Genomic DNA, 16,052 nt, shown 5'->3' on the forward strand with positions numbered 1-16,052 from the left:
ACAAGGGGGCATCCTCTACGTCTAGAGGAAAGAAGGTTTCTACACGAGCACAGATGGGGGTTCTTTACTGTAAGAGCAGCGACTCTGGTCTTTTTTTCGACCTTATAAATTATGTTACTATGTTACTATATTAGTTCTGGCACTTTGTGCGCTTCGCTGCCGGATCTTTGTGCCCTAGTTGCCAAGAGAAAGCGTATTTTGCATCTAGGTCTTGTCGTGTATCTGATCTCCTGCTATGTATAGTGACCTTGCTCCTGTGCCGCCTGCCTTCTGACCTCCTGCTTTGTGACCTGACCTTGCTCCTGTGCCGCCTGCCTTTGGACCACCTGCTTTGTGACCTGCCCTTGCTGCATTGCCGCCTGTCCTGACCTCCTGCCAGTCGTGCCTACGTCTGAGTCTGATCCTACCTGTGCCTCGTTATACCTCAGCTGCCTGTGGGGACGAGTCGTATCAGGGGTAGGGACCTGGGTGCCGCCTGCCGCAGCAAGTCCATCCCACTTTGCGGCGGGCTCTGTTGAAAACCAGCGGCACCTTAGACTCCTCTCCCTGGTACGGCCCAAGCCATCTTCCTCAACAGGTCAGTGGATTCATCTACCACTGCCGTAACAAGGACAAGAGGAAGATCCTTATTCTGACCACAATTCATGGTAACGGCAGCAACCCTGTACCTGTGCGAGATACCGCGACACCGGTCCTCAAGCCATATAACGCCATGCGCAAAACCCGGGCATGGTACAAAAAAGTTGCGGTCTACATGATCAAGGTTGCCATGTACAATGCATTTGTACTATACTGGAGCGCTGGCAAAACAGGGAGATTCCTCCAGTTCCAGCAGGTACTCATATAGGCCCTGATCTTTGGTGATCAGGAAGGAGCGGCCTGAGTACTTCAGGAACGAGAGTCGCCCGGATCGTCCAAGGCCAACACTTTTCAGGTGAGGTCCTGCACAAGGGACGGTCCCAGAAAAATTGAGTGTGTGAGTCGCTGGAGGGGGATAAGGAGGGACACCACCACTCAGTGCGACACATGTCCCAATCATCTGGGCCTCTGCATTAACAAATGTTTCAGGGAGTACCACACTTCCATGGAGTAGTACATTTAAAATCTTCTTACCCCATTTTAATTTCCCTTGATTTGACACCAATGTACCTGTCAACAGTACATTGTCTTACAAATTTTAAACCAAAAAAACCCTTAACATAATATTGATAACACCTCTTGGGGTATTGGGTCATGTGTCACCACCGAGCCACTTGCATTGGGGGTTTTCAAGTTTACCTCAAGTTGTAAGGTGTAAATATTTACTGAACTCCTTGAGGGGTGTTGTTTCCAAAAGTATGGAACATTTGGGGGTGGGGCTCTACTGTTCTGCCACCATGGGAGCTTTATAAACGTACATGGCCCCTGACTTGAAATCCAGCTTATTCTCTTCTGAGACCTGTAGTGTGCCCACAGAGCACTTTACGTCCACCTATGGGGTATTTCATTATTCTGAAGAAATTGGGCTACAAATGTTGTGGGCTATTGTGAAAATGAAAAATTTGGGTGTAAAAAATCAGTGTTAAAAATCTAATATTTCATTTTCACGTCCAATTTTAAAGAAAAGTCGTCAAACATCTCTGGGGTGTTAAGGCTCACTGTTCCCTTGAGGGATGTAGTTTCTCAAATAGTGTGCCATGTGAGGGTTTTTTGGCTGTTGTGGCACCATAGGGGCTTCTTAAATGCAAGGGGTAAAAGGTATGCCTTTTACCCCTTGTAAAAATTTAAAAAATGGGACTACATGTTAGTGTAAAAAATTTAGTTTTCTCCAATTTGCTGCTATTCCCGTGAAACACCTAAAGGGTTAACAAACTTTCTGAATGTCATTTTGAATACTTTAGGGGTACAGTTTCTATAATGGGTCATTTATGGGGAATTTCTTACAGAAATCAAACAGAACTGGTCCCTGAAAAATTCAGATTTTTAAATTTTGGTGAAAGATTGGAAAATTGCTGCTATACTTTAAAGCCCTATAATGTTTTCAAAAAGTAAAAACATGTCAACTTTATGATACCACACATATTGTATATGTGAATCAATACATAATTTATTTGGCATGTCCATTTTCCTTACAAGCAGAGAGTTTCAAAGTTAGAAAAATGCAAAATTTTGGAATTTTTCATGAAATTTTGGAATTTTTCACAGAAATGTAACAAGTAGTGATGGAAATGTACTACTATCTTAAAGTAGAATATGTCACGATAAAACTGTTTCGGAATCAGAATTAAAGGTAAAACCATTCCAAAGTTATTAATGTATAAAAAGACACAGGTCAGATTTGCAAAAAATGCTCTGGTCCTTAAAGGTGTACTCTAGTGCCGACTGTTCCTCCTCCGTTGTGCCCAGGCTGAAAAAAAAATTAAAATAAACTTTCACTTACATTCCTGCATTCCCCTGGAGCGCTGCTACAGCTGATCGGCTCTCTGGGCCCAGAAAAAGACGGGATCAGAGGACCGAACAGCTGTAGCAGCGCTCCAGGGAAAAGCAGGAAGGTAAGTGAAACATTGGAGGAATAGTCAGCACTAGAGTACTCCTTTAAGGTCAAAATGGGCTTTGTCCTTAAGGGGTTAAACCCCTCAGGTCCCAACTATCCCTGAGGAAGGTGATTCTGAAAGACATAGAAAGCTTTGCAGTCTGTGTAAGCATGCGTAGTGGCGTCACTGCTGAAGCAGGACATTTGCCAGAGAGCTTGCTTGAGACAATACTGGCCGAAGCAACACTTCCTTGGCCTGCCTGGTTGCCAGATTTATCCCTGATTGAGCATTTATGGTATGTCAGCTTTGGTAACTTAAAAGTATGCAGGATCTACAATCTGGACGTCTTCATGCCTCATCTTGTATAAAGGCTAAAGGCTGCTCAGCAGGGGACTAGAACTTGCTTTCAATTGTACAGTTTTCTCCAATAAACATTCACACATATTCAATTTCATGCGTTATAAAGTGTATTTTATTTTGACAATATGAAAAAAATTGTTCACATTTTTCATGTACCCCACTTTGACATACTCTAGCCTTGTGATGTACTGTTCATTGATTTCCCTTTTGCAGATTTTCTGTGACTTTGTTTAGTCTTGTATTTTCACTTAAAGGGGTAGTTGTAACGCTGCTGGTTGAAAACCACCGGCGTACTGTGTGTCCTATGTCTTACTTGCATCAGGCGGCCTGCTCTGTACCATGTCCTGCTGCTTCTGCCATTGCTGCAGTTTCCCCTCTGTCCTCAAGGGCTGTGCGTGAGCACTGGCTGAGACTTATAGGGCCAGTGTGCACTTCCTATTAGATTCCCAGTCAATTCCTGCAGGGCACCACCTATAAAAGAGCACTCCTCCCTTCCTGTGGTGCCTGAGCAATATTGTAGATTTCTCCAGTGTGCCTCACCTGAGCGATCCTGCTCTGCTGTTGTTACAGCACCTGCCTGCTAAGTCACCTAATTCAGCTCTGCTGCATCTGTTTGAGGAACAGAAGCTGATCTACATGCCCAGCTTTAAGGACACTTCTTTGTGCAGACACAATGTCTCCTGCAGTGGAGAAAACCCGTTCTGCAGAGACACTTGTACCAGGGATGCAGAGAAAAAAACTTTGCTACTCTACCTATGTGAGGATACTCTGCAATGTGCTTCCTCCACCAGTCAAGAGGGTCATCATTGAGAGGCAAGGGTGTTTCATCTCTAAACATTCTAACTTCAGTTGCTGCAACATCATGTGCAGATTTTTGTGCTCGATTGTGTTTGTCAAAGGAAAAAGTTTGTCCAAGCAGCTCAGCCAATGCACATGATGCTCTGGGTTTCTTCATGGGTGGCTGGATGTTGGTTGCTGGTTGATTGTCTTAAGATATAAATAACATAATGTCATATTCAATATTGCTTTGATGCTTTCACTTACCTACCATAGTAGAAGTAGTAGTTAGCTTTTGTATCTCAACCTCCACAGCTTCAGTCAGTCGTGCGTAGATGTCATCAGCCTCTTCATCAGGGAGGAAGGGTAGATTTTTGAACCGAGGGTCAACAGCTGACGCCATGTACAGGTTATCCTTTGCATTTGCATATCTTTTTTTTTTAGATCTTGTGCTATTGCTTCCTTAACATCCTTGACTGTATCTGAATCATCAGGACTTCGTTCAGTGCCCATGACGAGCTTGGCATGAAGTGGTGCAATCAGTGACAGTGTTGGCATGCTCTCCTCTGACATCACTAATGTGGCATCTTTCATAGGCTTCAGTGCTTTGAGGACCTCTTCTGCATGTCCAACTCAGTCAATGTGAAGATGTCCTTTTCATTTTTCCTTACCTCATTGGAAAGAAGTGCTGCACATATTGCTGGTTGCTGTTCTAAAAACCTCTCAGTCATGTCATAGAAGCTATTCCAGCATGTAACGACATCTGTAATCAGCCTGTGCTTTGGTAGCTGGAGTTGGTCTTGTTTGAGATTTAGCTGGTGACTGGCTATTGCACTGAGCCTATAAAAGCCAGTGACACGCCTAATTCTTCCAAGCAGTCTGGCCACTCATGGTAGTTTAAAGGGGTACTCCACCCCTAGACATCTTATCCCCTATCCAAGGGATAGGGGATAAGATGTCTGATCGCTGGGGGTCCCGCCGCTGGGGACCCCAGCGATATAGCATGCGGCACCCACCTGTTTCTGGTCTAGTGCTGGAGGGTGCTTTCTGTGAGGCTAGGTTTAGGCTGTGAGCAAAACACTGAATGTGGCTAACCTGTGCAAGTCTAGCAGCCACAGCCTTTTGGCAGCATTATCTGTGACTACAACGGGATCTTTAGCAGTCAAGCCCATTCATCAAGAGCAAAATGGAGCAAACCTGCAATGTTTTCGCCAGTGTGGCTGTCATATATGGGTCGCGTTTGCAGCACGTGTGAGACTAACTTCCACTCACCTGTAATGTGATGAGCTGTTATGGTCACGTACGACTCGGTGCATCTGGAAGTCCAAGAATCACATGTCAAAGCCACTCTCCCGGCAGAACTCAGTTGCTCCAGCACAACCTTTTTTACATCTTTATACATCTTGGGTAAGGCGATGTCTGTGATGTGTTGTCGGGAGGGTATGGCGTAGAGGGGCTCCATCTCATTCACCATAATCTGAAAGCCCTCGTTCTCCACCACACTAAGAGGGCGTAGGTTTTTGCAAATGAAATAGAGGACAGATTGTGTTATTCTTGTTGCACGAATCGAGGCTGTTGGAAACTTGGCAGTATTAGCTTGGTCAAGAGTCATCTGAGATGCGGGGGTAGTGGTACTAGCTGCTTGTTTTAACGTTACCTCTATGTCGCCATGATGCCTGGCCATGTGGGCACAAAGGTTTGTCGTATTCCTGCAGTATTTGATTCTGGCGTGACATATTTTGAACACAGCGTGGCTTTTGTCATACTCCTTACTCCCTGGTTTATTGTAGAAGCCAAATGCCCGCCTTGTAAATCCCCGAAGCGCCCCGTATCTCTGTTTCATTGCCAGCCATGTTGATGCAGGGTTCCCTCTGCAGCAGCTACCACGAGACTACAGACTCAACCAAACAGGAAGGAGAACGTATGCACTCAAAGAACAACTCTCGCGGGATCTTGTTCTTTCTCAGCTGCGAGTGGGACAGAGCTGATGATAACAGGTACACTGCCAACTAGTGGTCTGGAGTTTAAGTGTTATAAAAAAATAAGACCGTCAAATAGGACAGTGACTCAGTGAGTGGAATACAGTAAATGTGAATTATAAAAATTTAGAAAAAAATCGATTCTCTGAATTTTCAAATTGATTCAGTATCGCGGAACAAAAAATTGCGATAATCGCGCAAATCGATTTTGTCTTACATCCCTAGTGTCTAATAAAGATTTTTTCATTTTATACCTACATGTGTGGTGCTTTTGAGATAGGCTATTATTAGTGATTTATGCAATGAACATTCGTTGTTCTCTTGCAATAAAATTGGCCTTACTATTGGTTTATACTTTCACAGTTTGTAACAACTAAAACGTTTTTTGAATTCCTGTTATATACTTAGAGTGGATAAATGCTCAAAAACTATGTTGACATATCAAACGTTTTGATTGGTGGGGGTCTGAGTGGTTTAGACCTTTGTCGATCAGGAGAATGAGCCAGGAGAAGTTTGCGCTCAGCGCATTCTCTCTTGGCTCTGTGTCACGTGATCGAGACAAACTCACCATGTAAGTGTATGAGCATGTCTCGATTCAAATCTGTTCAAATCTGCAGCATCAAATATGTAGCACACCCTTTACGTATGAATGCACCTTAGGGTTGAGTCACATGAATTGAACTGAAGTCAATATGTAGCATAATCAGCTGCAGAAAATACGCAGCAAAGTACGGCTTTTGTGACCCTACCCTTAAAGGGGTACTCCGGCGCTAATCATCTTATCCCCTATCAAAAGGATAGAGGATAAGATGTTAGATCACAGGGATCCCGCTGCTGGGGACCCCCGCCATCTCTCTTGCAGCACCCCCAGTCATCTGCTGCACAGAGCAATCCTCGCTCTGTGCAGCTGAAAAAGGGGGGTGCTGCAGGAGAGATTGCGGGGGTCCCCAGCAGCGGGATCCCTGTGATCTAACATCTTATCCCCTATGCTTTTGATAGGGGATTAGATGTTTAGCGCCGGAGTACCCCTTTAAGCAGGAAAACACAATACATGCAGTTTCAGTATATCAATCTGTATTTATTATACTTGTAGAAGACATGATAATATATACTCTGTTATAGTCTATTAAATGGCATACCTGCACGGGAAGGACAGCAAATTGGCGAGTTTGTATAAGCATTCAGGAACACTGCCCCATGCTGTTTTAAAAAGTTTAAGTTGGGAAGATCCACCAGAGGATTTTCTGTAGCAATTGTCAGTCTTCCATCCTGCAATGGAAAATATTGTCGCAAAATGTTTTTAATAATTTTTCTGCTTAGGCAGATGTACATTCAGTACTGTGCAAAAACTTTGCATTATTGTTTTTGTTTTAATCCATTTTAAAGGGGTACTCCGCTGCTCAGTGTTTGGAACAAACTGTTCCGAACGCTGGAGCCGGCCCTGGGAGCTCATGACATCATAGCCCCGCCTCCTCATGACATCACACCCTGCCCCCTCAATGCAAGTCTATGGGAGGGGGCGCTGTTACAGTTTGTTCCAAACGCTGAGCAGCGGAGTACCCCTTTAAGCAACTTTATAATTGGTCTTTACAGTCTTCTTACATGCTGGCCTATGTAGTATCACAAAAAAAAATTGAAAACTTGACAGAAAAATGTACAGCCTCAACAACTCTATTTATACCTTAATTATTACCTCAAACCCAAGCATGTTCAGTAATGTTAAAGTCTACATGGGGTCACAAAGGGGGAAAAATCTAGCATTAAACAATACTACTTCTCCTCAGTAGTCTCCGCTCCATTGGTCTTAAGGACTCTGCTCTCGCCTGGTTTTCCTCCTATATGATCTGAAAATGTAGACTAAAACTTAACATTTAATAGGTACAACTAAAACTGTCCTCCAAAACCTGGACAGAAAAACACCACATGTGCAATAAGTGTAGATAAATGAAGATTCTGCTCCAAATACAGATATAAAAATTCAGCACATTAGCTGTACTCAGATATTTGATATTTTTTAACCAAGTAATACCAGCCTAGCTGATTCTGTCCCTTTCCCCATGATTCGGGAGGGGTCTCAGGGTGGGACAACAGGAGGGGGTTGGTAGGGAGCCTGTTAGATACTATGCTACCCCTAGATAGCCTACCCCTAGGCGGGGTGGGCGTCCTAATAAGGACGGTCCCGCACAGGAACCTATTCCCTGTTGTACTATCACCACCCTACAATAAACTCACTTGCTAGCTACTCACTATGACTGACTACCTGCGGGGCCAATACCCTAGTGCTTATCTATATATAATAATATTTATGATCAGTCAGACCAGAGGAGTCAGGGCTGCAAGGAGATGGTCAACCTTAGAATAGTCAGAGAAATGACAGTATATATCCCTTTCCCCTTTAAGGCTAATATAACACAATTTCCCACTGATATATGGATATCATTCGTACATGTGCATAGCAGCAAGAGGATACATCACTATCACCATTCCATATTGATCAAAAGGTATAAATCAGACCATTTAGCTGGGATACTTAACGTCTCGACGCGTTTCTTACTATCCCGTTCATCAGGAGATCGATAAGGATATAGATAGAGGATAAGGAGCATGCCATCTATGTGCACCCTGCAGCGATATCAGAGGGTTCTGTGCGGTCTCCTGATGAACGGGATAGTAAGAAACGCGTCGAGACGTTAACCATGCATCTTTATGACTACAAACCATAAGTATCCCAGCTAAATGGTCTGATTTATACCTTATGATCAATATGGAATGGTGATAGTGATGTATCCTCTTGCTGCTATGCACATGTACGAATGATATCCATATATCAGTGGGAAATTGTGTTATATTAGCCTTAAAGGGGAAAGGGATATATACTGTCATTTCTCTGACTATTCTAAGGTTGACCATCTCCTTGCAGCCCTGACTCCTCTGGTCTGACTGATCATAAATATTATTATATATAGATCAGCACTAGGGTATTGGCCCCGCAGGTAGTCAGTCATAGTGAGTAGCTAGCAAGTGAGTTTATTGTAGGGTGGTGATAGTACAACAGGGAATAGGTTCCTGTGCGGAACCGTCCTTATTAGGACGCCCACCCCGCCTAGGGGTAGGCTATCTAGGGGTAGCATAGTATCTAACAGGCTCCCTACCAACCCCCTCCTGTTGTCCCACCCTGAGACCCCTCCCGAATCATGGGGAAAGGGACAGAATCAGCTAGGCTGGTATTACTTGGTTAAAGAATATCAAATATCTGAGTACAGCTAATGTGCTGAATTTTTATATCTGTATTTGGAGCAGAATCTTCATTTATCTACACTTATTGCACATGTGGTGTTTTTCTGTCCAGGTTTTGGAGGACAGTTTTAGTTGTACCTATTAAATGTTAAGTTTTAGTCTACATTTTCAGATCATATAATTGTTGGTAGACCATACATCCCAATTTTTGTTAATGGTTTTCCTCCTATCTCTCTGGCCGCTCCTTTATCGTCTCTTTTTCTGGCTCTAATTCTTCTCCTCTTCCCCTTGCTGTTGGGGTTCCCCAGGGATCGGTCCTGGGTCCTCTACTCTTTTCACTCTACACATCCCCCATTGGAAAAACAATCAGTAGATTTGGTTTCCAGTACCACCTCTATGCTGATGACACCCAACTGTATACTTCTTCTTCCGACATCACCCCTGCACTCCTACAGAATACCAGTGACTGTGTCTCTGCTGTCTCAAACATCATGTCCTCTTTATATCTGAAACTAAATCTTTCGAAAACAGAACTTATTTTCTCAATCAACTGATGTACCTAAACCTGACATTTCCATCTCTGTATGTGGTACTACCAGGGCTTGAGTCCTACAGGAACGGCGATCCTTTGCTTTTTCCACAGGAGGAACGCCGTCCCTGTTACACTAGTCCTGCAGGACCGACCTCTCTGTTCTTACCCTCCCTCCGTCTCCTCCCCTGGCCCGGACTGCTAGATGCTAGAGATGTAGGACCTGTGATGATGTCACCATCACATGTTGGGGGCGGAGCTTAGCTGTGGAGGAGAAGAAAGATCTTGGCTGAAGGACCTGTGTGATGCTCCAGTAAGGTATTTACATGGAAGGAGATTTGTTACAGTGTGTCACCACAGTAGTAAGGTGATTACATGGAAGGAGGTTTGTTACAGTGTGTCACCCCAGTAGTAAGGAGATTATATGAAGAGGAGGTTTGTTACAGTGTGTCACCACAGTAGTAAGGAGATTACATGGAAGGAGGTTTGTTACAGTGTGTGACCCCAGTAGTAATGAGATTACATGAGGAGGAGGTTTGTTACAGTGTGTCACCCCAGTAGTAAGAAGATTACATGAGGAGGGGTTTGTTAGAGTTTGTCACCACAGTAGTAAGGAGATTACATGGAAGGAGGTTTGTTACAGTGTGTGACCCCAGTAGTAATGAGATTACATGAGGAGGAGGTTTGTTACAGTGTGTCACCCCAGTAGTAAGGAGATTACATGAGGAGGGGATTTATTACAGTGTGTCACCCCAGTAGTAAGGAGGTTACATGGGGAGGAGGTTTGTTACAGTGTGTGACCCCAGTAGTAATGAGTTTACATGAGGAGGTGGTTTGTTACAGTGTGTCACCACAGTAGTAAGGAGATTACATGGAAGGAGGTTTGTTACAGTGTGTGACCCCAGTAGTAATGAGATTACATGAGGAGGAGGTTTGTTACAGCGTGTCACCCTAGTAGTAAGGAGATTACATAAGGAGGAGGTTTGTTGCGTTGTGTCACCCCAGTAGTAAGGAGATTATATGAGGAGGGAGTTTGTTACAGTCTATCACCCCGGTAGTAAGGAGATTACATGAGGAGGGGGTTTGATACAGTGTGTCACCCCAGTAGTAAGGAGATTACATGAGGAGGAGGTTTGTTACAGTGTGTCGCCCCAGTAGTAAGGAGATTACATGAGGAGGAGGTTTGTTACAGTGTGTCACCCCAGTAGTAAGGAGATTACATGAGGAGGGGGTTTGTTACAGTGTGTCACCCCAGTAGTAAGGAGGTTACATGGGGAGGAGGTTTGTTACAGTGTGTGACCCCAGTAGTAATGAGTTTACATGAGGAGGATGTTTGTTACAGTGTGTCACCCCAGTAGTAAGGAGATTACATGGGGAGGGGGTTTGTTACAGTGTGTCACCCCAGTAGTAAGGAGATTACATGAGTAGGAGGTTTGTTACATTGTGTCACCCTAGTAGTAAGGAGATTACATGAGGAGGTTTGTTACATTGTGTCACCCTAGTAGTAAGGAGATTACATGAGTAGGGGGTTTGTTACAGTGTGTCACCCTAGTAGTAAGGAGATTACATGAGGAGGAGGTTTGTTACATTGTGTCACCCCAGTAGTAAGGAGATTATATGAGGAGGAGGCTTGTTACAGTGTATCACCCCAGTAGTAAGGAGATTACATGAGGAGAAGGTTTGTTACATTTTGTCACCCAGTAGTAAGGAGATTACATGAGGAGGAGGTTTGTTACAGTGTATCACCCCAGTAGTAAGGAGATTACATGAGGAAAAGGTTTGTTACAATGTGTCCCCCAGTAGTAAGGAGATTACAGTGTGCTATCATGATGATAGAGACATAAGGAGGTTTTTGTTACAGTGTATTATCAGAATGATAACCCCTTAAGAACATTGGGGGAGATATATTAAGACCTGCGCAGAGGAAAAGTGGAGCAGTTGCCCATAGCAACCAATCAGATCGCTGCTTTCATTTTCAGAGGCTTTTAAAAAAAAAAATAAAGAAGCAATCTGATTGGTTGCTATGGACAACTGGTCAACTTATCCTCTGCACATGTTTTAATAAATCTTCCCCATTGGATGTAAATATACATCTTGGTGCCCTGGTACTAAAAGGGGTACTCCTCCCCTAGACATCTTATCCTCTATCCAAAGGATATGGGATAAGATGTCTGATCGGCGGGGTCCCGCCGCTGGGGACCCCCGCGATCTCGGCTGTGGCACCCCACTGTCATCACTGCACAGAGCAAACTCGCTCTGTGCATAATGACTGGCGATTCAAGGGCCGGAGTATCATGACTTCACGGCTTTGTTTCTTGTGATGTCACGGCCCGTCCCCTTAATGCGAGTCTATGGGAGGGGGCAAGGCGGCGGAACGTGATGTCGCGAGGGGGGGGGGGGGTGGTTCCCACACTCTTTTTTCCAGGACTTGACCCCTGGGTACTACCGTATTTCCCAGGCAGCAAGCTCACTGTCTTGGAGTTATACTAGACTCTGATCTGTGTTTTACTCCCTATATTCAGTCCCTTTCACGTTCTTGTCACCTGCACCACAAAAACATCTATAGAATCCGCTTGTTTCTCACTATTGAAACTGCTAAAACACTCATGATTGCTTTTGTGGTGTCCCGGTACTGTGTACACGTACTGTACCTTGTGTTATAAGTCCCCAAAGTCAGAGTTCCTCCGTACTGATAGGATGCTCTTAGTGGGATAACCCTTGGCACCTCTTCCTCCTTTAATTTTATGTGTTTGTAACATATATAATGTATAGTGTAAATTTAGCTTCCAGGACCTTAGGTCACATGATTAATAATTATAGTGTTCTGCTAAGGTTAAAGGGTAGCTCCCACCATCCTTTTTTTTTCTTCTTTCTATCCCTGCCTATTACCCATCTATCCCTAACCCCCTCCCTGCTTTCAATTTTTTTTAACTATTTTGAAAATGACTTTTTGTCTGCCTGGTAGTTTGCTCACTACCAGGCAGACCTCTCCAGCAGGCGCGACGTCACTGATGCCTGCTGGGGAGGGAGACTTCCGCCCTTAGTTCATCTATATAGGGTGCCTCCAGCTGTTTCACCACTACAACTCCCAGCTTGCCATGACATCTATTTGCTGTCACGGCAAGCTGGAAGTTGTAGTGTTGAAACAGCTGGAGGCACCCTGTGCAGAAAACAATTAGTTAGGGCCATGGGCGCGGCGCTACTCCGTTCCCTCCGTCTGTTCCCCGATCCCCCCCCCATGTTAAAATGCCAAACCCCGCTCTCCCCCAACCCCCGATCTCCGCTCTCCCCCAACCCCCGCTCTCCCCCTAAAACAGATTACATACATACTGCCAGTTAGTCTGGTGTGTGGTGAGATTTCCGAACCCATGCACAGGGCAGCAGCAGCGGCGGTGTCATGTGCAGGAGGAGTGGCCGGCGTCTGAGGCCAGGGAGCCAATGCACTCGCTCCCTGCCTGTCTGAATGACAGGCAGGGAGCTAGCGCAGGCTGAATGAATTAGGACTGATGCCCGGCCAGCATCAGTCCGAACTCAGGCGTGACGTCACGCCAGCCTGCAACCGGACACTAGGAGGGAGACCCCTAGTGGCCGGTTTTCAAACTTTAATTAAAAAAAAAAAAATTATAAAAATGTATTAGAGATATGTTGTAGTACATATGTATTACAATATATCAAAAAAAAAAAAGTTCATGACAGTGCCCATTTAAGGACCTTTCAGGTGTTCATGTCACGTGTTGTACCAGAATGCTTTGTGTTAGGACTGACAGGTCTGGGGAACCAATAAGCTTGAAGCCTGCCCCTTTAGATATAAGGGCGCAGTTATCCAATCATTGCTCTCTTTCCCTTGGGATATGACAGCGAGGGGAGCTCTGTGCAAAGCTACCAGACAAATCTAGGCCTGAAGCCTGCTAACTTCAGCCAAATACCAAACCGTGATTTCAATCTAACTCGATCCTAATCCTACCTGACTGCTGGACCTAAACAATTCCCCTAAATCCAGTGGAACAGCATAAAGCAATTACATCAAGCTTATTGCCTATAAGGTCCCAACCAAACCTGTGAGGAACCTGAAGTCCGGTCCTCTGTAAAGACTGTTACTATGTTTAACCTGCATAAAATCTGCAGTAAAGTTATCTTCAGTTTACTAAAATTCCGGTTGTGGAAAATCATTTATTCCTCCCTATTGTTCCTGGGACGGGTGGCGGTAGGATTCATATACAGAGAGGAACCCTCACCCTGGCATCACGACAGTTAAGGGTTAATCCAAAACCCTTTCATCACTGCACAGCTACACACTACCTACCCTACACCCCCAAGCTACCACATAGCGATTCACTCTCGCCTTGACTATTGTAACTCTCTACTAATAGGCCTTCCCCCCATCTCCAGTCCACCCTCAATGCCGCAGCCAGACTCAGCTTCCTCTCCAGCCGTTACACCAATGCCTCCTCCCTGTTCCAGTCACTACAATGGTTACCCATTCAGTCCAGAATACAGGTACAGATTCATCAGTCTCACAAACATAACTCTCCACAGTGCTGCACCTCCCTACGTATCCTCTGTCATCACTGTCTACCATCCTACACGTTCTCTTCTCTCTGCTAACAATCTCACATTAACCTCTTCTATAATCTGAACCTCTCACTCTCGTGCTGCGCCAGTTCTCTGGAATGCCATACCTCAATCCCTTAGACTCAACCACAACATCCACAATTTTAAACGTGCCCTAAAGATACATCGCTGCAAGCAGATCTATAACATTCCCTAATTGACTTCCACTACTACCACTTTGCCCATTTTGAGACCTCTGGGTCTTGGAGATATCAAAAGCTCCATATTCGGCAGTCTCCCCATACTCTCTATGCACTTTAGACATTCAGTGATTAGCTAGGGACTGGTTCACCCTCCTGTATGCAACTTTTCCCATTTATAAAATATGTCTGGACCATTGTATCAATAAAAGCACTTTATGCCTTTTGTCTTCCCTCATTCCTCGTAGTCTGTAAGCTCCCGCGAGCAGGGCCCTCACTCCTGTTTGAATAGTTAGTGTGTAATATTGTTTGTCTGATACTTGTCTTTATTTGTAACCCAAAATTGTAAAGTGTTGCGGAATCTTTTGGCGCTATATAAATAAAATGATTATGATTATTATTATAGCACATATATACAACTGGGAGGTTATAGAATGTTTAAACAAGCTTGAATGCAAGAGGCCTTTTCTTAGACTGCATCGGACACCGGGGAGGCATAAAGGTCTTATTCACTTCTGAACTGCCTAGTCACCTGGGGACATTAATGCTCCATCTGTATTCGCATTTTTAGCACATGGAGCCTCGGGTGATTCAGATGAAGATCAGGAAAAGCCACAATGATCTCATCATAACAAATTGCAACATAAGTAAAATATTGTGGGTGTGTTGTAATCCTTACTCAGGCTAGAAGTCAAATTTTATATAAGTTTGCAAACTAACGAAAAAACGTCTCTGTTCTCTCTTAACTTTACCCATCCCCTAAAAGTTACATAGGTCAGTTAATTAAACAAGAAACAAACAACAGGAGCAGGAATTAAACAGAGAAGCATTTTATATTGGTATAAAAGGGGCAACAAACCATAATGGTAAAAATGGTTACCAACATAGGAAAAAGTAATATTAACACAAGAACAGATACTTACAAATGCATCACTCATCACCATGACCACATTATATCTGTTTCCGTTGCTTGTATTGAGGGGAGGTATCGGATTCATGTGAACAGCTGGCAGGAAAAACAGAAAGGAAAGAAAAGCTGAAGATTTCCAGGGCACCGAAGACATGTTTTTATAGCAGTGCACTCCAGCAGAGAGGAACTTAATGGTTCCCTTGGCAGGCACGTATAAAAAGTCTTCAAGAAACTTGAGGGGACGGTTCTAAAGGTTGCTTACGCTTCAACACATACGTAACTAGAAGGGAAATGTTTTATAAGTTCCCACTTCCTGCCATGTGAGCTGTACTGTTAGGTTTACTGTTGTGTTCATTTATTTTGACTTCTGCATTGAATATTTTTTCAATAGCTAAAAAAAACCATACTGCAAACAAAAAGCAATAGCACAGTACACATGTCCGAAACTAGCATTTCATAAATTCTAACTAAATATTGAGTCAGGAGCCATTTTCAAAGGTTTTATTTTAATATTTGGAATTAATATAGAAGAGTCTTTAAAGTGCTATGTGCATGCATACACAACCTTAAATGTGCACCCCTTTGTATACCGCGCCACGGCCACTTTAAATCAGTGAGCTGAGCTGCGGTGGCTGCTGGAACCGCCGAGTTACGCCCCTGGCTTTACTCCGAGGAGCCACGCAGGAGGATGTCTATTGTCAGTGCACTGACTGCGCTTAGAAGAAAGTATGTGCAGTCCAGACGCCTCCTGAACCTGAGCCTGCTGAAACGCGCACAGACACAGGCAGGGGAATAAGAGTGAGGAGGGGGGGAAAGATGTGGCACGGGGGGGGGGGGGGGAGGCTCAGTGTGAGGAGGAGGGAGGAAAGATGTGGCTCAGGATGGTGGGATCAGTGTGAGGAGGAAAGAGGGGGAAGATGTAGCTCAGGATGGTGGGATCAGTGTGAGGAGGAGAGAGGGGGAAGATGTAGCTCAGGGGCTGATAAAGGGCGAGGG

General features: G+C 44.4%; 2 protein-coding genes across 6 annotated transcripts in view; one reads left to right on the plus strand and one right to left on the minus strand.

The window, feature by feature from the left end:
• Nucleotides 1-15,250, minus strand: part of ARSK (arylsulfatase family member K) — a 106,772-nt gene extending 91,522 nt beyond the window's left edge. The window contains exons 1-2 of one of the 4 annotated variants that reach the window (XM_056537841.1): nucleotides 15,070-15,250; nucleotides 6,769-6,898 (exon numbers count right to left, since the gene is read on the minus strand). In XM_056537841.1, coding sequence (XP_056393816.1) covers nucleotides 6,769-6,898; nucleotides 15,070-15,210 — 271 coding nt within the window. In that variant the 5' untranslated portion in view covers nucleotides 15,211-15,250. Of the gene's footprint in view, nucleotides 1-6,768; nucleotides 6,899-7,322; nucleotides 7,353-9,425; nucleotides 9,541-9,564; nucleotides 9,618-15,069 lie in introns of those variants that run through there. The other 3 variants (XM_056537854.1, XM_056537864.1, XM_056537846.1) reach the window with 3 other exon arrangements.
• The window catches only part of SKIC3 (SKI3 subunit of superkiller complex), a 187,803-nt gene continuing 181,351 nt past the window's right edge, over nucleotides 9,601-16,052 (plus strand). The window contains exon 1 of one of the 2 annotated variants that reach the window (XM_056537805.1): nucleotides 9,601-9,713. The gene's annotated coding sequence lies outside the window, so the exon portion shown is untranslated. The remainder of the gene's footprint in view (nucleotides 9,714-16,052) is intronic. The other variant, XM_056537815.1, reaches the window with a different exon arrangement.

The sequence above is a fragment of the Hyla sarda genome, chromosome 1 (genome assembly GCF_029499605.1).
Source record: "Hyla sarda isolate aHylSar1 chromosome 1, aHylSar1.hap1, whole genome shotgun sequence".
Classification (NCBI taxonomy): domain Eukaryota; kingdom Metazoa; phylum Chordata; class Amphibia; order Anura; family Hylidae; genus Hyla; species Hyla sarda.